Raw genomic sequence first — 26,193 nt, forward strand, 5'->3', positions numbered from 1 at the left:
CGCCGCCAGCGGGGCGGGACTTCCGGGGGCGGGTTGCAGGGTTACTGGCCGGCCGGTGCGGGCCCGCTCGGAAACAAAGCGGCTGTCGGCTCAGGGGGCCCGGCATGGCGGGGGCGGGGGTCGGGCTCCGCGCCTGGCTGCTCCTGCACGTCCTGAAGCAGGTGAGTGGCTGCGGCGATCCCCGTGGCGGGGCGGGCGGGGGGGTTGGTGGCGAAGGGAGGCTCCGCTGGGGCGGGGGCAGCGGCCGGGCGGAGAGCGATGGCGGGCAAAGCCAGGCGCTGGGCCCGGGCCCCGGCGGGTCCGTGGCGCTTGGGGCCTCGCCCGGTTGGGCGGCGTTCCTCGGCCTGGTAGCCACGAATCGGGCGCGGGGCGGAGCGGCGGGGCCGCCCGCAGCCGCTCCACGGCCAAGCTGCGGCCCGGAGGAAGATCGCGGCGCTCGCCTGTGCCCGGCCCGCGCTGTGTCCCCTGCGATCCCCGCGCTCATGAGGGGGCCTTCCCTTCCCTTCCCTTCCCTTCCCTTCCCTTCCCTTCCCTTCCCTTCCCTTCCCTTCCCTTCCCTTCCCTTCCCTTCCCTTCCCTTCCCTTCCCTTCCCTTCCCTTCCCTTCCCTTCCCTTCCCTTCCTTTCCCTTCCCCGCCATGTCAGGCGGCGCGGCCCTTAGGGCTCCTAAAGCTCTGTGTGTGTCGGGCGGGCAGCCCGGGCTGGGCAGCCCGGCGGGGGGTGGGCAGGCGGCCAGGCCAGGCCAGGCGGGCGCTGCGGGTCACATCCTCGCAGCGCTGCTGGCTCTTGGCTGGGGGTTGGTCCTGACCGGCTCGCCCTGAGCAGGGACGGAGCGGGGTTTCTGCCGAGCCGGGCCCCTCATCTGGCAGTAACCTCGCGTTCTCGCTTCTCACTTTCTCGGGATAGAGCTTTAAGGGTGCGACGAGCTGGGCGTGTAATCCGGCCACAGGAGGGAGTGGGTTTTTTGTTGTTGCCTGGTACGTGTGTTTTGTATCTTAAGCTCAGACTTTTGTATTCTGAAAGTGTTCCGAGAGTCATTTAATCCCTTTAAATGGCTTAAAATTGCACCGGGGGAGCTTTAGGTTAGATGTCGGGAAGAATTTCTTTACTGAAAGGCTTGTCAGGTGTTGGGACAGGCTGTCCAGGGAGGTGTTGGGGTCACCAGCCCTGGAGGGATGTAAAAGGCGTGTAGGTGAACTCCTTAAGGACGTGGGCTAGAGGTGGGCTAGGCAGGGTCAGGCCGGGGTTGGACTTGATGATCTAAAGGGTCTCTTCCAACCCAGGTGATTCTGTGAAAGTTCTTAACTGTTTATTAGATGATTTGGAGGGCACTACGTCTTCTTGAGTGTTATGTCTTGTCTAATTTTTCCCCCTTACTGATCCCTTGCTGATGATCTTGAGTTACAGAAGGGTTTGGGTGCCAGTTAACTGCTGCTTTTTTATTTCTGCATCATCCTCTTTTTTTTAGTTGTTGTTTTCTTTTTCCTCCATCATCATTTCCTGTGTCATCCTTTCCTTATTTCCCCACATGTCCTGTACGTTCTGGCATCTCTGTTAATGCTTCAAGTGGACCGATAGTGCCAACATAGGCCCCACACATAAGAATGGGTCAAGGACTGTCATGGAGTCAATTTGATCCATCAGTTTGGAAGAGGTGAGCACATAACAGTGCTGAAGGACAGCAGGTGAGATGGGCCACTGGGGGATACTTGGAGATCTTGGCTTCAGCTCCATGCATTGCAGCATATACTTCCTTTCTGTAAGCAAGTCGTTTAATTTGTGCTATGGAATAGTGCTAATATGCTTGGGGAAGCTTTGAACTGACTGGCCAGAGTGCTGAAACAGTGCTGCTGCAGCAGTAAAAAGCCAATTTCCTGGATGTTGCTAATATGTTTCAGTCAGCCAAGCTGGCTTATTTAAAATGTGTTTGAATCCCTCATATTTTGTTATACTTACACATCTCTTGTACCTGCACATGTGGGTTTGGTTTTGGGTAGTACATCCTCCTCAGCTTGATGCAGAGAGGAGTGCTCTGATGCACCTGTACTACCATGAGACACCAGTGACTGATGGATGGGATTATTCTGGGGGACAAAGCTGACATCTCTCCCAATGAGCTGGTTTGTGCATTCGCTGTGCACCAGCTGTACTCCCTTGTGTTAGTGCTGTTGGGCATGTGTGAATTTTCCCTTCATGAAGTAGGATAATGGAGTTATTTTTTTTCCTGGGGCATGGGAAGGTGATGTCCACATTTGCTTCTAAACTCTGATCTACAGAGGGAGAAGGAACAGTGTGCAAGTGAAGCATGGCTCTTGCAAATCTGGGTCCTCACCTGGAAACACCTAATGAGGGGTTTGGTCAGGTACAACCTGCACATAGATCTTGCTTTGGTATCCAAGTCTCAACTATTCATTTCACTTCCCTCCCATTCTAACCATTCCTTCATGGCATTGCTTATGTCTCAGTTATCCTGTAACAGTAGAGGTATACATGAGCCTTTGACTAAGAAAGAGTATAGAAACATGATCTGCAGTCAGCATGTTGGACTTAGCTGGTTTTCACTACAATAGCTTTCACCAGGACATCAACTTGAAGTGCTTCTGTATTTAAAATCAGAGTGCTCTATGGTGTCAGTCTGAAAAGTTGAAAAGACTGGAATGCTGGATTATGGTGGTGGTTGACAATTTAGTCTCCTGGAATTTTTGCACTGTGAATATGAAACTCTCCACTGTACATACAGCGCTCATGGGAGGAGTGTTTTCCTTGTGAGCAAATCCCCTGTGTGCTGCTAGGGGTCTCCAGAGTGATTGAAAGGAGGAAAGAACACATCTCATCACTTGGGAACTCAGGACGTGTCTTGCATGATATGTGCTGTCAGAGGGTGCAGAACTCACTCGGTCCTTCTTTGAGGAACACAGCTCCCAGTGTCAAATCTCTGAGACTCAGGTAGCCAAACCAGCTGGTAGAGTTAATGAAAATGGAAACTGGGGGGGGCATCCATGGTTTTGGGGACAGAAGCAGGGAGGAACAAACAAGAACTGAGTCTCTAGGCTGGCTCAGTTGTTCACATCCAGTTTCTTGAAATACTGAGCTGAACTCCTCCTCTCCACCTTCTTCCATCATTTATCTTGCAAGCCTCAGTGCTTGTCTCTGATCTACATTAATTCACCAACATGACAAAAAAAACCCACTCACTAAAAAACTAAGCTGTGTTCTGCTCTTCTAATGTATCAAACCATGGGAGGCTCTGCTGAGAGGTTCAGAGCAGACAAGCATGCTCCTCAAACACCACAGTCAGATTGGGTCACTTGCCTGTTAAGCTGTGCCCTCAGCCTCTGCTGTCATGTGAAAACCTTTCCTTTCTTTTGCAGCTTTACATAAGCCACTTGTCTCTGTGTTAATTGTACAACAACCTGTATGAAGTGAGGATTCTAACAGACTTCCTGCTTCCCTGAGGTCCAAAATTCCCTGTTGATGAACAGGGATGCCTGCCTGTGGGTAACAATGTTGAAGTACAAATACTCCTTGCTTATATAGGGAAAATAGGTAATTCCCTACTTAATGGGGAGAAGTTCCTTATGAGGCTAGGAAGCCCGTGCCTGCTGAAGGCTTTGTAGTGCTTTCTGAGTCATAAAGCACCTTATTGTCACAACATCTGTTGTTTTTCTGTCACTGTTTGACAAAGGTAGGGCTTAGTACCTGAACACTTGGAAAAGAACCCTTGGGAGTTGTAGGAATGTTCTATAGGATCTGCACAGGAGATGCTATTTTCTCATCTGTCAGGAGTGATATCCAGGAATTAAGAAACCTCAGGGATGTTGCCACCATCCCAGTGCATCACCTGCACTGCTCTGAACTTCTGTTGTCTCCTGTCTGGTGATAAAAATAAAAATACAACTGGAAGCATCACAGCCCTGTGGCAGGGAAACAAACAACTGGTGTCTGTGGCCCTGTGGGAGGATAACAGCAAACTAGCAGTGGCTTTTAACAGGCTTGAGGACTGTGCTTTGTAAAATGTCTGTTAAACTACATTCTCCATGAACTTTCTAAAACTTACACCCTCTCCTGCAGTTATCTCTGCCCATGTTCCTTTTAATTCCTCTCATCCTTGATTTTTGCTTGGTGTTTGCCACACACAAACACACAGCTTCCAGGATATTTGGAGCCCTTCCCTTAATAGTTCATTAAAGAACATCCACCAAGTTGCTCAGTGTAATTGTGCATTACTGTCATCAGTATGCACTGGGGGATTATTGCTGAGTTCCAGTAATGGTTATCTCCCCAGAAATCATAGAATGGCCTGGGTTGGAAGGGACCCCAAGGGTCACAGAGCTCCAACCCCCTGCCACAGGCAGGGACACCAACCTCCAGGCCTGGAGCTACACAAGGTTGCCCAGGGCCCCATCCAACCTGGCCTTGGACACCCCCAGGGATGGGGCACCCACCCCCTCTCTGGGCAGCCTGTTCCAGCCCCTCACCACTCTCTCTGGAAAGAACTTCCCCCTAACATCTAATTTAAACCTCCCCTCCTTCAGCTTTAATCCATCCCCCTTGTCCTGCCGTTGTCAAATGGCAGCACACTCTGTACTTACTTGTTTATGTGTCACTTGCATCTTACACATGTAAAACTCTTAACTGTGCAGGTTGATTGGTTCTCAGATTCAATTTATGGTCAGCTAGCTCCTGCAGAACCACACTAGGGCTTTGCAAGTAGCTGCACACATAATATGTGAAACTGCTACTTGATTTTATACTTTCTAAAACTTTTTTGTGCCCAGTCAGATCCCATCACAATAAAAAGGAAGCACTTTTGCTCTGCTCTCCTGTCTGTGTCTGTGTTTGGGTCTCTGTGGCTTTTTACTCTTGAAAGTAAAATCCTTTTGTTGAGAGGGGGTTGGGTGCTGTCACTGGGTAGCTGAGGTAGGAGTTCAAGTCCACTGTTGGCAAATGGTTTAGCTTAGGATGGGAATTGGTTGGACTTGATGATCTTCAAAGGTCTTTCCCAACCTTGTGATTCTGTGAAATAGTTGGAGTTTTTTGTTAAACATGTTTTTTCCTCACCACATGGGCACAACAGCATCTGGTTTCCTCCACAGAGAGCTGTGTCTTGTAACCTTGCTCTTTTGCTCCAGTGCCTTTAATACATACTGAAATAAACAGTGTGACCTGCCCTGTCCAGCACACTTCAGGACAAATAGATTTTAGAGCACTTAACAATAACATTATCAAAAGAGGAAAAAGTTGCTGCATGAGTTATTGAAGACCAATTATACACAAAAGAGCTAAATAGGAAAATTGCTCCCTCCTGTGTATTTAGGATGATGTTTCTTTACTGCTTGCTGACATCTTGCAGTGGAATGGCACACTCCAGGAGGTGTGGAGATCCTTTATGTTTGACAGAGGATTCTTTGAGGAATTCTAAGCAGCATCTTTTTACCCTGAGTGGCTCCTAGGAGTGAAGGGTAAGGTCTGTGTAATGGGGTTTGAAATAGAATGATGGATTCTTTTGGTTTGTTTTCAACAAACATGTTAAGGCACAACTTTGCTGCTGCCTCTGTTCATCGTTGTTTCTCAACTACCTTGAGGAACAGCTGCCTAGAGAAACCAATGTGAAAGGTGCATTTGTTTAACCATATAATTATTAAATCATTAGTCATTTTGCTGATGAATGTTAAACTAGATGTTGACAGATCAGTCTGTCATAACTTCCTGCCTAATTTAGGAGCAGCAATGGCTAGGGGTTCTGTTTCTCTGCAGAACAAGGTTTCATCAGGTCTAGGAGGAACCAGGTGATTTGCTTGGGGAAAACTATATCTGAGTATTAGAGCAATTAAATGTGTCTTCAGTTGATGGCTCCAGTTCTGTTTGGTAGTGCTGGTCAGGAGAAAGACAGGGAAGAATGGGACAGAAGTTGGGTGTGTGGGTGGAGGCCAGCAGGACATGAAAGGGTATGGCAGAAAGATAAAGTAGTTAGTTAGAGTAGGTTCTGTTTGGTTTGGGGTTTTAGTGTGGTTTTTGCTGAACCTGGTGGTGGTGAACTGATGCTCTCTGCTTCTTCTGTCTCCTGGAGTCATTAATGAACAGGCAGCAGTCCATCAGAAGCAAAATGTGTGGCCATTTAAGGGGAAAGCCATAGCAATCACTGAAATCTGTTTTTAAAAAACATCTGAAATATGTTCAAAGTGACACCTGCTGGCATGGATTACTGGGAGTTCTCAAGTGAAATGCCAGTAAAATGGAGAGACCTCCCTTTTACTTTCCCCTCTGAGAAGTTGGGTGTACTACCTAGGATGTAAAAATTGAGCCAGTGATGCTGTGGGGTCTTTCCAGACCTACAGAAAAGGTGTCAAAGGCTGAGGTTCTGATCAGTGCCAATCTGGAATGAGTTGTTTAGTCAGACTGTACTTCCTGGTGTTGACAGGGGCCTGGCCTCCTGTTCCAGCTCTTAGCTGTTCTGCAGTAGTCAGCTTGTCTCTGTTGCTTTGGTTCTGTACACCTCTGCACCAGTCCAGCTGTAGTGTTTGTGGTGCTTTTGTTGGTTTGGTGATCGTTGTGGGGTTTTCTTTAAACATTCAGTTGACTCTTTGACCAGTTGTTGTGTAGGAGGGAATCTGCCTCAGGTGTCTGAAGTCTTTGTGTGAAATACAATGGAAATAATAAACAGCTTCCACTGTGCTCCCTGCACAAATACTGATACTTGGTTGACTCTTTTGGGTTTGTTTAAAATAGAGACCAGTCAACAGCAAGTTCTACCCATCATTTCTGCTGTTTCAGGTGACCTAAAATTCTTGTAGTGAACTTTTTGTTATGTTTGCAGGTGTACTGCGAGTATGGGATGGTACATGTCCTTTCAGAGAGGGGGAGCAGCAAAGGAAAAGACTACTGCATTCTCTTCAACTCTCAGTGGGCCCATTTACCCCATGACCTGGGTAAAGCTGTAAGTACCTAGCCAAGCAATGACATAAAAATGTATGTAAAAATACCTTTTTTTACAGAGAAACTTCCAATTCCTCTCTTGGAATAGCAGAATTTGAAGCAGCTATTTGTTCTACTTTGAAAATATTTTAATCTAAGATCACCCTAGGAAGTGCTGTGATGGCAGTGTGCTTTTCCAAGCAGCACACAGAGGTAATGACTATTTCTGGTTCAAACCAAAAATCTTCCCTTTGCACAACATGATGGGTTAAATGAAAGTGGCACTTACCTGTGGCTGGAAAGGAGTTCTTTTGTCTGTCAGTGTGATACAAAAAATACCATGTAGCCTTGCTAATCTGTTGAACTGTGACCTTTAGTGCTTTCTTAGTGGTTCATAGGTCTGTCAGGTGTAAGAATAAATAGTCACAAGCTCTGTCAGGCTCTTGCTGCATTATCTAAAGCCCTGTGAGCTGACAATTGAAATGATTCTTTGCTCTGTTCTGTGAGGAAAAGTCATTGTCACTGAATGATGAAATCAGCAAATCCACTTTGAATGAGGTACTAATTGGGGAATATGTGTATTCCTTAATCTACTGGTTGAGTGCTGGTGTTCCTTCTCAATGCATAATCACGTCTTAATTATGCCCTGGATACATAGTTCAGATGCTGCAGCTGCCTTTGCCTTGTGTAGACTCAGCTAAAACTCTTGCACTTGACCTGAATCTGTGTGAGGTGAAGTCAGCACAGTATCCTTTTGCTTCAGTGGTAGAAGTGGGAACACAGAAATGCATGAAGCTGGTTTGAGAGGCTTAGGAGTCTCCTTCAGCTGGACTGGGTAGACTTACCAAGGAGTTTCTATCATTCCAGACTCTAGAATTGGTGAGACCCAGGGACTGTACTGTAAGCATCTTGTTTCAACCACTCATAACAATTCACTGGAGGCATATTTCAGCAGCTCTGCAGGAGCTGATGCTGTCCAGAATAGCTGCAATTTCAGTTCAGTGCAAATGTTCAGTATCACAGAATCATAGGGGTTGGAAGGGACCTCAAGATCATCAAGTCCAACGCCAAACAGGTTCTGATCTGCCTTCCACAGAGCACTTGGGTTGGCCTGTGCTGTATCCCTTGCCTATACCTGTCTCCTCCCTCAGCTTTTCCTCTGCCTTTGCAGTCTTTGATAGTCTCCCTCTTTCTCCTTCCCTCCAGTACTCCAGCAGTACAATATAAATTGTACAATATAAATTGCACCACCCTGAGCTCACCCTGAAGTTGTTGTTTTATCATAGAGCTGATAAGCTTTCCTGAAACCTGAACAACCAGGAACTGTGTGTTTTGCTATTTTACTGCCCCTAAAGTAGGAGCCAGGTTGGAGACAGCAGTTTCTGAATAAGGCCTGGGGCTGCTGACAGCTTGACCCTTATGTTTCATCTTAAAACAGTAAATGCAAGTGTTTGATATTGCATCAGTTTCACAGTTTGGTGTAGCTGGGTTCTGGTAGAGAAGGGGGGGGGGCTGCAGGGGTGGCTCCTGCAAGAAGCAGTCAGAAGCTCTCTGCTGGCCCCAGACTGTAAACATGGGCCGATTCAAGGCCAGAGTCACTGCTGACCAAGGCCCAGCACATCAGCCATGGTCACAGTGCCTCTGGGAATCACAGGGAGGAGAAAAAACCCACAAGCAGCGGCATTTTGCCCCCAGAGAAGACAGTGAGAAGATGTGAGAAGCTGTGCAGGCACCAAGGATGGGGATGGGGATGGGGGGAGGAGGTGCCCCAAGTGCCCCTGCAGAAACCCATGGTGGAGCGGGTGCCCCCCCACAGCCCATGGACAAGGCCCAGACCCCCCTTGCAGCCTGTGGAGAGGCCCCACGCTGGAGCAGGGGCAGACAGACAGGAGATGCTGTGACCTGGGTTGGAACAAGCCCCTGCCAGCACTTGCAGCCTGTGGAGAGAGACAGGGACACAGAGATGAGCAAGGGAGAGATTTGCACTGGAGCAGGTTTGCTGGGAGGAGGCTGGTGACCCCCTGGGGACCAGAGACGTTGTAATTGATGACTGCACCCATAGCAGGGACCCACAGTGGGGCAGCTGGGGAAGAGCTGAAGCCCCATGGGAAAGGACTCAGGTTGGAGAAATTCCTGGAGGACTGTCTGCCATGGGAGACAGCAGAATTCTGTACAACAAGGTGAATCAAGGCAGAGTGCTACGTAATAGAGGAGGCAGCACTGTTCCAGCTTTCAGGTTTCTCTGAGAGTACTCTTAGTGCTCCATTACTTGAAAATTCTAAATTGCACTTTAGAAACTCTGTGGTTTCTGCTCTTGACCTCTCTTATGTTTTTATTTTATATATGTATTTAACTAATTTCTTTCTTTTCAGTCACTCCTGCAACTTCAGGATCAGACAGCATCTGTTTTGTGTTCTCCAACTGATGTACCTGATGGGGGATTTAACAATCAGATCCCCATGGTGATGCGAGGGAATTGCACCTTCTATGAGAAAGTGAGGCTTGCTCAGATAAATGGTGCTCGTGGGCTGCTGATTGTTAGTAGGGAGAGACTGGTAAGTCCCTTTTGTCTTTGCTGGTAATTGTCTGGTGTTAGGTATAGCCTTCTGTACTCATTGATAGTATTTGATACTCCTTTTAAAAATAAATTATGTATGTATGTTGCATAGATGTATTATTCCCATGCATAGCTGAAGGAAGGATTAATGAAATGAGGGGGATCCTCATTTAAGTAGGAAGAGTGTGTATAGACCCACTATAACATTCAAGTCAAGAGCTCAGAATTATCCTTAGGTCATATGAAATACTGAAATCAGAGAAGGAGGTTGATTTCTTGACTCCTACTACTACCTTCAATGAGATTTATAGCTCGGTGAATCCGTAGATCACATCAGCTGTAAAACAATGACCCTTTTAGTTGCTGTGTTTTGCTGCTGTAGACTTTAATTGACATACAGTTTACTGGAAACAGGCATATGTTGTGACTGAGTTTTAGCTCTCACTATGTTCCTTTCTAGAAAATTTCAAAATTAACAGAAACAAAACTTGCACCTTTAACCCTTTTGAAGCAGTAGAAGCATTTTCAGAAGATAATATTTTATATTTTCTTGCCTGCTCTGAACTGTCTTTCAGGTTCCTCCTGGGGGTAACAGGAGTCAGTATGAAGAGATTGATATTCCCGTGGCTCTGATCAGCTATACTGATCTGTTAGATATCGGCAAGGTAACTTCTGTTGTCTCATTTAAATGAGCTGCTGCTCAACAGTGTTTGAAGTGCATCTTAAGAGCTTTGAACCTCTAGAGAGTTGCATTATGTTCTTTAAAAAATACCCATCTCTTGGGAAGTTAGTTCTCATCTGCAGAGTAAAACCAAACTGGAGCCTGATGCTGGAAGTATCACTGATAGTAGTGCCAATACCTTACTCTCAAGTATTTACAATAAAACTTGTTTCTGAGGTTGTTTAGTGACAGCTCCATAACTGAAGCTTTGCTAAGATGGTGTTTTGGAAGTTCTTCATAACTTCTACTTCCCTCCACAGAGTTTTGGCAGCTCAGTGAAAGGGGCGATGTACGCGCCGAATGAGCCTGTGCTGGATTATAACATGGTGATTATATTTGTCATGGCTGTGGGGACTGTTGCAATTGGAGGTTACTGGGCAGGAAGCAGAGATGTGAAAAAGTGAGTAACTGCAAAGTAGTATGTCTGTTTTCTTGTATTTTTCACAGAAAAAAAAGATAAATGGTATTTATCTAAAGATCACCTGGTAGCTCCGCTAATGAGGTTTGGGACACTGTCTGTACAACCAGAATGAGAAGACACTGAAATGACATTGTCACTGTATGAAATGATTTAGAGTTTGGTCTACAATTTGCCTGTAGAGTGTTTCAGTATTTTTGCCTTGTCAAAAAGCCAAACACTTGAAAAGCTCAGAAGGAAAATTGGATAATAATAGGCTTCCTATTTGGCCTTTTGCAAAAATTCACCATAAAAATCTTCCATTTAAAAAAACCAAACCCAAACCCATTGTTTTTACTAATACAGTGCAAAACAATCTCATTAAATAGCTAGCACACACCACGTTTATTACAAATCTTTTATTGCAATTTTATGGTCACTTTTTGCCCCTAAGTGGTATTGAGGGGTTGAAGGTTGCCTGTGTCAGACTTACCTCTGACATTTGCTTTATTTACACACCCAGACTTCAGGATTTCTTCTGAAGTCAGCAAATTATTCTCCAGTAATTTTCAGGATTCTGTTGAGTTCATTGTGAGTGAAAAGTCATGCTCTTCATAAACTAATGCAGCGATGACTGGTTTATGTGCTGTGCTATATCTGAAGTCCATACATGCTTGTAAAATGTGAAGTTCCACTGACTTGAGTGGATACCAGCGCAGGCATTGGTGTTGTGTCATGTTTTCCAACCCCTTGTAGTTCTTGCTGAAGATTCAGTGCCCTTGTATATTGTGTTGATTGTAGCTATGTTACTCTTTCAGGCGGTACATGAAGCACAAACGTGATGATGGGGCAGAGAAACATGATGATGAAACAGTTGATGTGACTCCAATAATGATCTGTATATTTGTAGTGATGTGCTGCTCAATGCTGGTCCTCCTTTATTTCTTCTATGACCACTTAGGTACTCTTAAAGTTGCATTTGTATTGATACATTTAGTATCACAAGGCTGCCACCATCTAAAGTTTTCCGATGAAAACAATCATGAAACAGCTGTCTTCTGCCATGTTTCTTCATCCCAATATTATTTAAAACCCTGTAAGAAAACCCACTGAGTAGATTTCTGTACCTTCTTTAGCAAGGCTGGATTAGAGCTTCTTTCAAACACTAAAGCCTATTAAGTGGATACAGACTTAATGTCTTCCACCTATTATTTCTGTCAAAGGTATTCCTAAACCTGCAGCTTTTCTGTTGTTATTTTTTTTGAAGTTATGATAAGTTGCTACTGATCACTTAGTCTTTCACAAATCAATTTGCTGTGAGAGCCTAATGCACTGGAATTTCTATCCTCATACTTCTGAGGAAGTTATGAAAGATGCATCCTATCTTTATTAATTCCTTTTGCTACTGAGTGAGTTTGAGTTCCCTTAAAATTCTCATGTATACTCATAACAAGAGGATAAACACTTCACCATAAATTACCTGTTGGGCTTATAATTTATGGCTGACTAAGAATATTAGCACAGGGGATTTAATTTGTTGAAGAAGCTGTTGCATAAAGTATACCTGAGTAAAATGAGCTAAAATTAGATGCTTAAAGAACACAAAACTAATCAACAGTCATTGAAAGCCTCTGAATTTACATTTTACCAGATAAATTTAAGCCTTATTTCTTACTCACATGCTTTGATGGTTCTTTATTCAGCCAGGATGTAAAAAAACCAAGCACATCTCTTACCTTATCCTACTTGAACTTAGTGCTTTTTCTTTCTCAGTCTATGTTATCATAGGAATATTCTGCCTGGCTGCATCAATTGGTCTTTATAGCTGTCTGTCTCCCTTTGTAAGAAGATTCCCCTTGGGAAAGTGTAGGTATGTGGCAACTTCTAAACTTCTTTTAAAAGGCAAAATTTAATTTTCCTGTGTTGTTGGGTAGGTGTGGGATTTACACAGTGGTTTCATACTTCAAAATATTTATAAAGGAGGAAGGTAACTACATAAACAACTGGAGCTTTGGTGTGTTTTGCTTTCAGAATCCCAGACAACAACCTGCCTTATTTCCACAAGCGTCCGCAGGTCCGGATGTTGCTGTTGGCAGTGTTCTGTATCTCTGTCAGCATCGTTTGGGGAATCTTCAGAAACGAGGATCAGTAAGTGTATATTTTTGTTTCCACCCTAGAGATTGTAATGTGCTTTATAGTACAAGTCACTGACATCTGTAGAAGCCTAAACTTCCTTGGAATTTAGGAGTGACAGGAAAGAAACTAGAGACTTGGACAGAAATTTTTAATTGTTCCTTATGCATTTCATCTTTGTCTTCTTGGCTTAAGTTACAGAAAAGAGTCTCTTGTTAAGCTTTAGTTACTCCAAGTCCCAGTCCATATTCCAGTCTCTCTGGCTTAAGAAAGCTTTTCAGAAGTGGTATGGAAAGTTGGACAGAAGTTGTCTAACTTATTTCTTCAGGTGATGCTCTGCATGAGCATTTGCTCAGAGAGAGCTGTGAAGATTGTCAGATCTTTAGTTTCTCTCAAGTGTCTGGTATGAGTAAATAATTCTCTGTGTTCAGTTATTGTTCTTACCACTTCTGTTAGAGTTTTTGGGTTGGGGGGTTTTTTTGGGGTTATTTCTGGTTTTGGGTTGGTTGGTTTTGTTTGGCTGGCTTGGTTTTACCCCTTACCTTAGTCCCAGACACTCAAATTTCCCCATATATACATGATGTGTTCATCTTCTTGGCCCTGCTATCAGGGATTCTGTGTTGGAACTGAAAGGGTGGTTGGTGCTTCTGCTGACGGTACCAAAGCTGTCTTGCTTGTGCCTTGAATGCCTACTATTGCCTTTGTGGGGTCTGTTTTCTGTGTAAGGCTGTGGGTCATTCGCTGACAGAACTCATAAATTTACAAAGCATTAGCTCTGCAGCACCTTTTAGGGAATTAAGTGTCAGACTGAGGAGTACAGAAGTGATGTAGAGCTGTTACAGCCTGTAATATCTAGCACAAGGAAATACATTTTCTCTGCCAAAACTGGAGCAGACCTGAGTGTTTCCTGCACAGGCTCCATCAGCAAGAGCTCAGTTACTGATCCCCCACAGCATAATCTCTCATTTCCATCCAGACCTTAGCAGTTCTAGGGAAACCTTAGTGTTTTATATCTCAAATCCTACTTCTCTCTGATTCTAGCTAAAGTTTCCTAGTAAAGCAGAGAGCTTTGGTACTTCTATACCTGACTTGCAAACACAATGAAGAAGCAGCCCCAGCTGTAGACCTCCCTCAGCTGCAAGGGGTGCACACATGTACACAGCCCAAAGCACCCCAGCACTTCCTCTTTCAGTTCAGCCAGTTTTCAATCCACCTGTCTGCCCATCCAGCCTGTGCTTCATCAGTTTCTTTGAGGAGCTTATAAGAGATTCTCAGTGGAAAGCCCTACTGAAGTCTAGGTAGATCACATCCCCACTTCTCTTTCCTCATCCAGCAAACCAGTCATTTCCTTGTATAATGTAATCAGGTTCATCAAGCACAGCTTCACATTTGCAAATCTGTGCTGCCAATAATGCTGATTTCAAGCAAGTACTTTTAACACAGGGGTTTGGTTTTTTTGTCCCAGGCAGGTCCTTAGTGAGGACAAGGCTTGATCTGGCTTTCCTACTGTTTCCTACAAAACAAAATGTTACTCTTCTCTTTCTTTAGATGGGCCTGGGTTCTACAAGATGCTTTGGGAATTGCTTTTTGTCTTTACATGTTGAAAACAATTCGTCTTCCTACATTTAAGGTATGAAAGTTTAAACACATAAAAAGAAGATGTTTGCCTGTATATAGTTGAACAGAATGGAGTACACTGACTTGGAAATGCAATGCCATTCATATGTAGCTTGGAAAGGAGTGGTGTACTGAGTACCACATAGAGTAGTAAGTCACCTGTGACTGTTGGGTATGGTGTTTGGTAACTTTGATGCAGAATTGATGCATCATTGTGGTATTTTTTAAATCTAAGCAGCTCTTCTAACTCTTACTTCAAGTTATCTTCACCTGTAAACTTGTTTTCCTGTACTGATTGGCCAAAGTAATGTGGATACTGTCCCAAGGGATGTCTAGCATCCTCCACAGAAAATGATTTCCTAACAAACTGAAGTGGCACTATTGGAGATTTTACATTATGAAGATTTTTAGGGGCTAACATGTAATTTTCCTGTCTAAGAGTTGCTTTCTTTTCTATGGCACATGCAGTACCCAGTTCCTCAATCTAAAATACTTGGGAATTAAGAAAAACATGTGGGTGGCTTGTTTTAGTCCTTGGTAGCTTTTGACTCAAATAGTCTTAGATTGCTAATTATTATTTCTTTACAGTTTAATGCACTGTATGTAAACACCAGGTATCTTGTCTCTTCCTTCAGGGTTGTACTTTGCTCCTCCTGGTTCTTTTTGTGTATGATGTATTCTTTGTATTTATCACACCTTTTCTAACAAAGGTAAGTAACAGTCCTTCTCTAGTAGTACCTGCTGCTCATGGAGCAGGGTGTAATGACCCATTTCTCCATGTGTTCCTAAATGATCCCAGACCCATTGAGTGAAGTGCTGATTTACAGTCTTCCCTTTCCTTTCTTTAGACTGGTGAGAGTATAATGGTGGAGGTGGCTGCAGGACCATCTCATTCTATTACTCATGAAAAGGTACTGTGTGTAGTCTGAACCTGTGTGTTGTAGTTTCACTGCTCAGCTGTTTGCTTGCTCCATCCCCTGCCTGCAGTGGTGTGGGGGAGCGAATTGAAAAGGAAAATGCCAGACCTGTGAGTTGAGATAAAGACAGTTGAATAGCACAGAAAAGGAAGATTAATAGAATATACCAAAGAAATTATGAACAGCACAATTTCTCACTCCTCAGAGCTGGTGCTGAGCTAGTTTCCAAGCTGCCCTGCCTCCTGGCCAGCCCCCAGCTGCATGCAGAGCATGACCTCACATGCTATGGAATATCCCTTTGGCAGCTGGGGTCAGCTGAACTGGCTGCGTCCCCTCCACACCTTACAGAATCACCTGGGTTGGAAGAGACCCTTTAGATCATCAAGTCCAACCACAGCCCAACCCTGCCTAGCCCACCTCTAGACCATGTCCTTAAGCACTTCATCCACACGCCTTTTACATCCCTCCAGGGCTGGTGACTCCACCACCTCCCTGGGCAGCCTGTTCCAACACCTGACAAGCCTTTCAGTAAAGAAATTCTTCCTGACATCCAACCTAAATCTCCCCTGGTACAATTTTAAACCATTTCCTCTTGTCCTGTCACTTGTCACCTGAGAGAAGAGACCAACCCTGACATCTCTGCAACCCCCTTGCAGGTAGTTGTAGAGAGGATAAGGTCTCCCCTCAGCCTCCTTTTTCTCAAGACTAAAAAGCTCCAGCTCCCTCAGCAGGTCTTCATCGAACTTGTGCTCCAGGCCCTTCACCAGCTTTATCACCCTCCTCTGGATGCACTCCAGCACCTCATTGTCCTTCCTGTAGTAAGGGGCCCAAAACTGGACACAGTACTTGAGGTGTACTTATGAGTAATGAAATATTTGCTATGCTAAATATATTTTGTTAGTTGTCAGTAATATTAGTAAAAAATTTAAACCTTAAGGCTCTGTAGTGTAAAAACAAAGACATTAAAAATGCATTTGCTGTAATTGAAGCCTGCTGTTTCAGTACAACAGGAACAAGTTCTGGTAGATGGTAGTGTCAGCATGTAGAGAAAACAGCTTTTTTCATATGGCATTTGTCTCTCTTGTTCCAAGCTCCCAATGGTCCTGAAGGTTCCACGACTGAATTCCTCACCGTTGGCTCTGTGTGACAGGCCTTTCTCTCTCCTAGGATTTGGAGACATTTTAGTTCCAGGTATTTCTTGTTTAGTTTGTTATAAAATCTACTTGTTGCACTGTCATATGAGTTTATTCCTCTTGTACTTGCACCTCAAGTGAGAAGTTTGATTTGGCCTCTCTAAACCTGACAGCTTTGTAAGTACACCTTTGTAGGGGGGTTTCTGCACTAGTCACTTTCTTTTCCACATTCATCTTACATCTCAGTTTCACTTGCAGTGATGTCAAGGAATGTAGAGAAATCTCAAAGACCTGATTTCACAGCCAATTCACATCTTGAATAGAGTGGGAAGAAAGGAAATGGGTTGTCCATTTGCACATGATTTGAGTCCATGCATCAGTGACCACTCTCTTGATGATTTTATTAGTTGCACAACAATCAGTGTTTCCATCAGACCTCCTCTCAAATTTCACTTTGGATAGTATGTAGAAGTATGCCTGGCACCACTGCAGGTGAAAACAAGCATGCATCTTCTGGCTTTCAGAAATCACCTGAAAAATCATTTATTATTTTCTTCTATTTAGGGAAATAATGAACTGTCACCCCTGTCAGGGTCCCCTCCTCCCCCCAAGCTGTTAGAGGCATAGTTACTACCTGTAAATTTCTACTTTATCTTGTCATGAACACTATTTTGACAACTTTTTGTTAGGGATGGGATGATGTTTTGTATCTAGGATCTGGGTATTTGTATATGTTATTACTGGAGAGCTTGTGTTATCATGTAACTCCTGTGCAAGCTGTGCAGCCTCTGGAATGATGCTGGCATAGTACCTGAACACCAGGTGCCCCAGTAAGTGTTGGGGGGGTGGAGGGGGGACTAAAACAGCTCACCACCTTAAAAACCTTGATGGGTTTGTATATCTTAACATGTGACTGGGTTGAAAGCATGTTGTAATTGTTCTTTCCTTTCCTAGGCTTACTGGTAGCCTATTGCCATAGGTTTGATATCCAGGTGCAGTCATCCAGAGTCTATTTTGTAGCCTGCACAATAGGTACGTATGACAGGGATGCCTGTGCACAATACCTTTTAAAGTTCCTGCCTTTAAAAGCATGCCACCAAGCTCAGGTTTGGGGGAGCGTTGTTTTTATTAAACAGATCTTTTAGTGGAGTACTTGAGGCTAGACCTTCCATCACCAAGCTATCTGGTACTATTTTTCTGAGCTGTTTAGGCTGCTAGATATAAGGGATGCTTCTTGTTACCATAGTTTGTCTCCCTATAACCCTTAAGTCTACACTGTCTTTATACATGTGTAGCTACTCATTCTGGTTTCTTGATTCATGCATCTTGGAGTTTGTTGCTATGAGAATCCATCTGGGTTCAGGGATATTCTCCTTTAACTTTTTTCTTAACTTTTTGTGTATTCTAAAAATCTGTGACCTACAATGCAACAAATTGTATTGCAGTGGCTACAACACCTCCCAGTTAGCTTTCTTCTTTGGTTTGTGGAATCCACAGCATTAAGTGCCATGGACTTAAACAACTGAACAGGCTCTTACAGAATTCTGTTGGCTCTGTTAGGCTAGCAAAGATTTAAGATGTTTACAGTTCATGTAATGGAAAAAAATCATTAAAAACTGCTTTAGAAATTCTTTTGAAAAAAGAATTTTCAAAAGGTTCTTTGAGGTTTATGTCAGGATTGGAGAGATGCTTGTATTTCCATTTACCAGATCTTAATTCCTTGTGTATATCTTAAATGAAAATTGTTGTTTTACCTGGTACTTTCAAAACATGCTTACAGAAATTGAAGGGAAATGTTGTATCCCTGAGGAGTCAGCAGTGAATGAAAACTAACCCCATACATGGCTCACTTAACAAGACTGAGTCAGCAGCATGAGACAAGTAATTATTCCCCTCAGTTAGGCAGTTAAGACCAAATCTTAGCTTTACTTTTTTTAAAATAGGTAAAGAGTTGGGTTTTTTTAAAAGGCCCTTCACCAGCTCTTCTTTGGACATGCTGCAGCACCTACATGTCTTTGTTATCTGATTACTAATGAAAAAGTTGGAGTTAGCTTCATTGTTTTGCAAATGTAATTCAAAATGATTACAATAGGAGATCCAAGCTGCTCCTGTTCTACTTAACTTTTACAGAACATAGGCAGAAATTAAATGAAATGTAATAAATTATCACATACAGCTGGCTTTTTTTTTTTAGTGGTCTTGCAAGATAGCAAGAAACAGGTAAAGCAAACAGGAAGCTTGTTTGGTGTTGTCTGTTGAATTAATAAATACAAGGTGCAATATTTCCTGTTTCTCTTGCCTTTCTCAGACTGCATAAGGTAGTGCTCCCACTGCATGGTGTGGAGGAGTCCTGCCACACTGCTTCCACACATGTTGTTATCAGTAGAAAGGCTGTAGATTCAGGATTGTGTGTATAATGTTTGTTTCTCAAGAGGCCTGAAAAAACCTGGAGAGAGGGGTTTTTTTACTTATGACTTGGAAAAAGTTCCTGTAGGAATGCTCCTCTAGCTAATGATGTAATTGTTCTTCAGCTGAGAATCCAAATAACTGGGGTTTTGTTGGGTTTGTTTCCTTCCAGCATATGGCATAGGCCTTCTTGTGACCTTTGTTGCCTTGGCATTGATGCAGATGGGCCAGCCTGCTCTCCTCTACTTGGTGCCCTGTACTCTTCTCACCAGCTTTGTTGTGGCTCTTTGGAGAAAGGAGCTGGCAATGTTCTGGACGGGCAGCGGCTTTGCGGTGAATACCAGTTTGATATGACTGTCTTCAAGAAATACTAATATTATAAAAACCTAACTAGAATTAAAGTTGAGTAAAACATTGTGGTATTATCAAACAAAACCAGAGATTTTTGTTTTGCTTGATTATTTGGGGTTTTTTTTTACATTTTTGCCTCAGTGAGGTGTTTTTTTTTTAATGTTTCTGGCCACTTCAACTGGGTAGTGAAAAATAAACTAGATCTGTTTATCCTTCTTGATTCTGCCTTAATATTACTGGTTTGACCTCTGAAAGTCTTACTGTTGTCATCTTTATTAAATATGTTTTATAACATCATATGAAATATATCCTTAAAATCTTCATTTATTTCATAGCTTACTGCTTATGAAGGTAGAAATCCAGTTCAGTGTCATAAATCATCACTTGTTTCCCTGTGGTACTTTGATTCCTAAAGGAATAATTTCTATGCCTGCTTATGGAGTTTGAATTATTACTTGAAGGGGGAACCTGTCAAGGTAAAAGGTTTCCCCAGTGAGTTTTATTTTGTTACTAAACTATTTGTGATAATGGTAACAACTTTCCTCTAGAGAACTGAATTTAACTGTTGGGGGAAAAAAAAATATTTGAGATTATCTGAAATGTAATGAAAAAGTTGCCAGTTGTACCCTGTTAGCAAAAGTGAGAAAATACAGGGAGTGGCAACGTGCTGTTTGCCTGCTCCTCAGTAATAAGCAGAGCACATCTGAAATCAGCAAGGAACAGTCAGACAGAAAGCAATTAAATCAGTTTCTGGAAGAAATGGGTACTACAGAACACAGAGACAGGTTAACTGCATGCTTTTGTCCTCTATTGGAGGAATGATAATGGGGGTGATAAGCCTTTAATCTTCATTTTATATGATCATCATTCCTGATAACTAGACACAGTAATTCTTGATTTCCATCACTCTGACCTGTGATCTCTCTTTTACAGAAAGACCTACCTCAGCCTCCCTTGGTGATAGCTCCTGTCAACTGCCCTGAGCTGCTCAAAGATAGCAAGGTCCCAGCCTCTCAGCAAGACACAGAGCAAATGACCAATCCTACCCTCCATGTGGAGGAGCTGCATGGCCCCACCTCAGCTGAGAACCTGGCTAATCCCAACACACAGACAGAGCAGCCAGAAATTCCAGTTGCCCGGAGCGAGGAACCAACTGGGCAGGATAAGGATGACCTTGACAGCAAATGCCTAATTGCAGAGCAAAAACAGCTGGAATAAACAATGTGATAAGAACTCTTATATCTTCCTTCACAAACATATCCATATAAAACCAGTATGTATTTAGGACTGGTTTAGTAATGTTTGCATTCATTGAAGAACCTCACTGGGAGTCTGATCATCCAATCCAACAACGAATGTTCTGCCTCCAGCTTCAGCACAGCTATACACTTCAAACATCCTTCTGAAATATGGTGCTCTACAAGGGTTCTGAGAGATGGATTTCAGTTATTATTTTATTAGTGAATGCCTTTGACCGTTTTCATTATACCAGGGTAGTATTAAGAGTCTTTATTTACACAGTACTCTGTGCTTGTGTGGCTATTTTGCTGCTTTAGCATAGTGTAGATCAACGTGGAGGAAAAGCATTGAACAAGTCTGCTACAATGCTTAGTTGAGAGAAACACAGTAGGCTTTTTAGCACTTCCCCTGTTGTCACCTTTTATTTTACTTTTCCCTACTTGTCAAAGCCATTGATACAAGGGAATGCTTTAGTATAAACTGATATTCAGGAAACAGAGAGTGGTTAAATTGCCAGCCTCTGAAAGGATTTGTACTACCATGGTGCATTAAATGCATCTCTTAACTTTTCTGTCTTTTGTTTTTACTTCCAGGTACCTGGCTTGGCTACTAGTCTAGTTTCAAAGGCAGGATGAAAAGAGATACAGGAAGCTTTCTAAGCACTTGTACATCTCTGAAAATAAACAGTGTTTGCTACAGAACACTGGAAGCAAAAGCATAGTAAGAATGTTTAATGTTTTAGACATAAAAAGCAAGCCAAATAAGTAAGAAAATAGGTAGTAGCACTATTCTCAGCTTAATAGGCAATATTTTAATTGGGAAAACGTTAAAGCAGTAGAAGTTCATATGTTTGGAGTTTTGCTGCTTGTTACTCATTTAAGGAATGTAACTGTGATTTCTAATTCTGAAGAAGATGATGTGGTGTTTTCATCCCCAAGGGAGCACGTGCGGTGCTACAGTCAGTTGTGACATAAAGCTGCATCTGCTTGGAAACTAATCAGCTGCCTCAGTCATGGTTTATCTTGGTCCCAAGAGCCAAACCGTGGTCTGTTGGGCTGTAACACAGGGCTGAGATCCAGCCTAGTAGTTTGTACCTCTTGCTACATGACATTGGGAAGGGTTATGAATTTGATAATTGAAAACTTTCCAGGGTGCAGCTGATCTTCATATTCCTGAAATCGAGTTTTCCCTGTATAACGTGATTTGAGTGTTTTATGCATCAACATGTAGAGGGGTAGTTTAATTTGCATATTATTCCATCTAAGAATATTTGGCTTTATCAAAGGTGTCTGTTCTGTGCTTCAATTACAATCCCAGAAAGCCTCAAATGCTGTAAGATTGAGTCTTTCTGATGACTCTTTCTGTGAAAAAGTTAAATTTCAAGATTTAAATTTAGATTTTTTTTTTTTAAATTCTCTTTCAAAAATGAAGAGGGCTCTCTTTTCATGTATTGCCTATTAAATTTCAGCCATTGTCTTTTTGGCCAAGTCTTTTTAAAAGTTCCTCCTCTGCTTTTTTGCATGATAACTTCTGGTTTTTCTCCTGTTTCACATTTGCTTGATATCAGTCTCATGCTGGAATTTAAAAGGCTTTCTGTAAAACCACTCTGGCTTCAGCATTTTACCAGCTCCTGCTTAAAGCCTCAAGCCCTGACTGTTAAATTGATTGAATGGTAAGTTTCTTGAGAGGTTTCCTGAGTCCAAAGGCCTGCACTGCATTTAATTTACAAATCACCTTAATGGAAGAGAGTGCTACTAGAGAGATCTGTTTTTCAATTTCCTCTTTATGGACTATGCTACTTTGCCAGCAGTAATCCCAACCAACTATTACTAATAAAAACCAACAGAGACATTTTACAGAAAACTTCAGCCAGCTGGATTATGCCTTAATTTATACAGTGGCTTCAGTATGTATATTAAATTAAGAAACCAATCTAGTGTTTGAATAAGGAACTTGACAAATAGCAAGAAAATGAGTCTGGAGCCTGACTCTCAGTTCTGCTTGGGTTTTGCCTCGATTGTCTCCATGTCCTAACGTTACTTGGAAAAGCTTTTTCTACACTCCAAAGCCAGTAGCTTTCTGATGATGAAGCATGAAGTTTTATCATCTCCTTTGGAAGCCTATTAATTGGTTCTCATGTGTCGTGGGTTAGGAAACCATTTGTGTTTGTAACTCCAAAGGGCAGAATTCACTTAATTTGTAGGTTTGTGACAGTTGTTTTGCTCACATCACATTCTAGCTAAGGCTGGGTGGAGCACACACTTCACCTTCTGTGGGATTTGGGGTTTTTTTAAACTAAAATGACCATGGGCTGGGGTGGGGGGTAGGGAATAGCTACTTAATGCAATATCTCCAGTTGAAGTGTGTAACCTGGCCATGAATTACATACTTTGACTGTTCCAGTACTGTACAGATTGGGTGACCCTGGGTTTGGCTGCGACTGTTCAGACCCCAATCCTGCACAGTTCAACCAGCAAAAATCAAGGCTGTGGGGTTTTTGTCTTTCAAGCCCTTCCCTGACCAGCTTAATGTAAAACCTGACCTTGTATAGGAAGATGTGAAGGTGTGTTAATGTAGCTGTCTGATTCTATTTGATTGCAGATAATACATCCCACACCAAACTTGAGCTGAACTGTTCAAAGTAATGAAAGTTGCAAGTAAAGTTGATGTGTTTCTGGTTTGTTTCTGAAAACTTGTCTGTGTTTAGGGGAAGCTCTTGTTTAGTTACTAAAGAAAATCCAAACCACCAAAATAAACAACCCCACTTTAAAAAAAACCCTAACCAAACACCAAAACCCCCCTTTGTATCTCAGTAGTGAGTCCTGCATTCTTTCCTGGCTTTACAGAGCATCAGGGGGTTGGACCAAGTGCTTCTCTTTGACTCTGTCTTCCTAAAGGGTTGCACAAATGCCGCTGAGAGTGCAGCTTGAAAGACTTTACAAGGGATGGCAAGGAAGGGAGAAGTATCCCAAACCCTCTTCTAACTTGGAGGATTGTTTTGTTTTCCCCACAAATGAAAAGCAAGTTAAACAAAATATATAAAAACCCCACCAAAATGTATAGAGAAAAATATATCCTGGCTTTACCAGGGCCAGTGAAAATGAGCACATCCACGTTTGTAAGAATTAAACTTGTGAAAATATTTGTTTTCTCTAAACTTGGACAAGTGCCTGAAGGCAGAAAATCTGCAGCACAGTGTGTTTTCCAGTCAGCTTATCAATGAATCTGACAGCTGCATTTAGAAAACTCTTGTATTCGTCATTTCCTCCCTCTCTTGTATCAGTCACACCACATTTCTTGAACTTCTTACATGACTGATTATCTGAGATCAAGACATCAAGCTTTTCCTTTTTTAGAGCAGCCCTCAGGGTGTCTTCCACTGATGCCTCACAAGTGTTGATGGGGTTTCATGTTTGGTTTTTGCATCTGTGATGCTCTGGCACCACATCCTATGACTACTGGGCAACCTTGTGTAGCTCCAGGCCTGGAGGTTGGTGGCCCTGCCTGTGGCAGGGAGTTGGAGCTTTCTGACCCTTGGGGTCCCTTCCAGCCCAGACCACTCTGGGATTCTATGATTCTATGATACAAGGGTGGTGCCTGGAGGCTTCTAAAAACGCTGGAAGTAGGACTGGCAGTGGAACCAGAGAGAAGCTAGCTAATAAGCAGTACATGCACCAATTGGGAGCCTCTGTATTCACCTGCAGCTCTTGCTTTTTTGCTAGTATCTGATGGGCAACAGAGTGCTTAGAAATGGTATAGGTAGTTCTCTACTTAACCATGAACTGTTCTCTAGGCTTGCTTCAAGAGCTCTTTCAAAACACAAATCATAGAATCATAGAACGCACCCAGGCATGGGGCACCCACCCCCTCTCTGGGCAGCCTGTTCCTGCCCCTCTCCACTCTCTCTGTAAAGAATTTCCCCCTAATATCTAAGCTAAACCTTCCTTCCTTTAGTTTTAATCCATCCAGATCTAATCTAAACCTTCCTTCCTTTAGTTTTAATCCATCCCCCTTGTCCTGCCATTATCTCCCCTTTTAATAAGTTGAATCCCCTCCTGTTTATACACTCCCTTCAGGGACTGGGAGGCTGCAATGAGCACTTGACCCCTTAGGGCAGCTCAGCATCTCCTGGATATCACTGGAGAACTTCTCCTGGCTAGATAATTTCAAAAATGCAGCTCTTTTAGTGCAAGATCCTGCAGTTTTTGTCCTTGTCTTTCTTCTCAGCCCCAGGGTTGGGTAGTACATAGAATTCTGGTTTTTGCATGACACTTGCTGTTCAGAATGTAAAGCCCAGTCATAATTCCTATTAACAGCAACTTTGTTGATCAGAAATTAACAAAACTGAATATTTTGTATATGCTTTCATCATTTAGCAAGTTATTTGCATTCATGGGCAAATAATGCACAACTAACAGGTATTAACACCTGACTCACCTCACGTAAACGCTTCTTCCAGCAGATCAGATTGTCCAGAGCCTGCAGAGAGGGAGCCTTCACCTAGCAAATACAGACCAATGTGTAAAATAACATCTGTGTAAGGTCTGTGTCTTCAGGGAAGTGAGAACATTGTATTAGAGACTCAGGAAGTAGAACAGGAACTATGGTGAGAGGTCCAGAAAACATCAAAAATGAGTCTTTAGGTATTTTATCCAGAGTGTGATTTCCCAGTCGTGCTAACAAGCTCTTTTAGGAAAGCTCTGTGCCAGGGATGCTGGGTAGGATGGAGAGGGAAAGGCTGAGACAAAAGGTGGCTCAGAAAGCACGAGGAGACACCCAGAGAGAATGGCAGTGGAAGACTTTGCTCCAGAGAGGTCCAACCCCAAAGCAAAGACCTAAGGGTATGTCTGGCAACTACCCAGCAGCCTGAAGGGCAACTGCAAATTGCAAAAACACAGGATGGTTGTTTTTCACGTGGCAGGAGAATGAAGAGGCTTTAAAAAAGGTGGTTTTGAGGCAAGTGAGAGAAGTCTGTGAGAGGGGCTCCAGGTGAAGCAGCCACAGGAAGCATATGAAACCTCTGGGGCTGTTCATGACGTTACGCTGAGTTCCTGATGTTCTGAGAGGGAAGGACTGAGCAAGAGCCATTTGTGCCCCTTCCAGCTCACCTCAGTGCAGGTGCAGCCTGAGAGTTGGACTCCATGGAGGTGGAGTCTCCCTAGCACGGGTGCTACCCCCTAGCAGCCAGTTTGTAGGTGCTGTAACGAGCTTTGGAAATGTGTCTGACAACCCAGGGCCTGTATTGCAAAGACCTGCATTTTGCTAATTTAAAGCTGATTACCTGCCTGGAAAGAAACCACACGTTAAATGGGCACAGTGCTCTTCCTGCTGAAAGAAGCATTCCTTTTTAAAATGTTTAATTTATTGAGTTTCATTGTGTGTTTCTAGTACCCTGGAACGTTTTCAGAGCAGGAAGCCATGTGCCAGTGCCAAAGGAAGCTTCTGGTGAGACACAAAAGAATTGTCTCTTTGATGATCCTCTGTATCTCCTCCTTTTATCGATTACATGCTCTTCTGTGAGTGTTTCACCTTTGCCTTTTCCAGTTCTGCAGGTAAAAATCCACAGTATGCAGAGTAAAGATGAGGTTTTGCCATCTAGATTAGTGATAGGTGATGTAGAATGTGCTTAAACTGGGTTTCTTGAATTGGGAACTAGTGTATCGTGCATGGAGTCATCTGTGATTTCAGGAACTAGCAGAGGAGTTACCTTTGTGTGAGGCAGAAACTCGGGTGTGTTTCTGTTTCCCAAGCAGGAATATCACAACTCTTGGTCCCATTGTTGATCTGGCAGCCCCAGGTTAAAAGTGC

General features: G+C 43.2%; 1 protein-coding gene across 1 annotated transcript; it reads left to right on the forward strand.

The window, feature by feature from the left end:
* Window positions 1-104: 104 nt before the first annotated feature.
* SPPL2B (signal peptide peptidase like 2B) lies at window positions 105-21,090 on the forward strand (the record flags this gene model as incomplete). The annotated part of the gene is made up of 15 exons (XM_084276135.1): window positions 105-161; window positions 6,817-6,936; window positions 9,287-9,469; window positions 10,047-10,136; window positions 10,453-10,592; window positions 11,408-11,550; window positions 12,363-12,459; window positions 12,621-12,737; window positions 14,271-14,352; window positions 14,975-15,049; window positions 15,188-15,250; window positions 16,348-16,447; window positions 17,344-17,421; window positions 18,968-19,128; window positions 20,080-21,090. 15 exons carry the CDS (start codon window positions 105-107, stop codon window positions 20,362-20,364), a joined length of 1,791 nt encoding a protein of 596 aa, XP_084132261.1. The 3' UTR covers window positions 20,365-21,090.
* Window positions 21,091-26,193: the final 5,103 nt, after the last annotated feature.

This window comes from Gallinula chloropus, assembly GCF_964237585.1.
Source record: "Gallinula chloropus genome assembly, chromosome: 28".
Lineage (NCBI taxonomy): Eukaryota > Metazoa > Chordata > Aves > Gruiformes > Rallidae > Gallinula > Gallinula chloropus.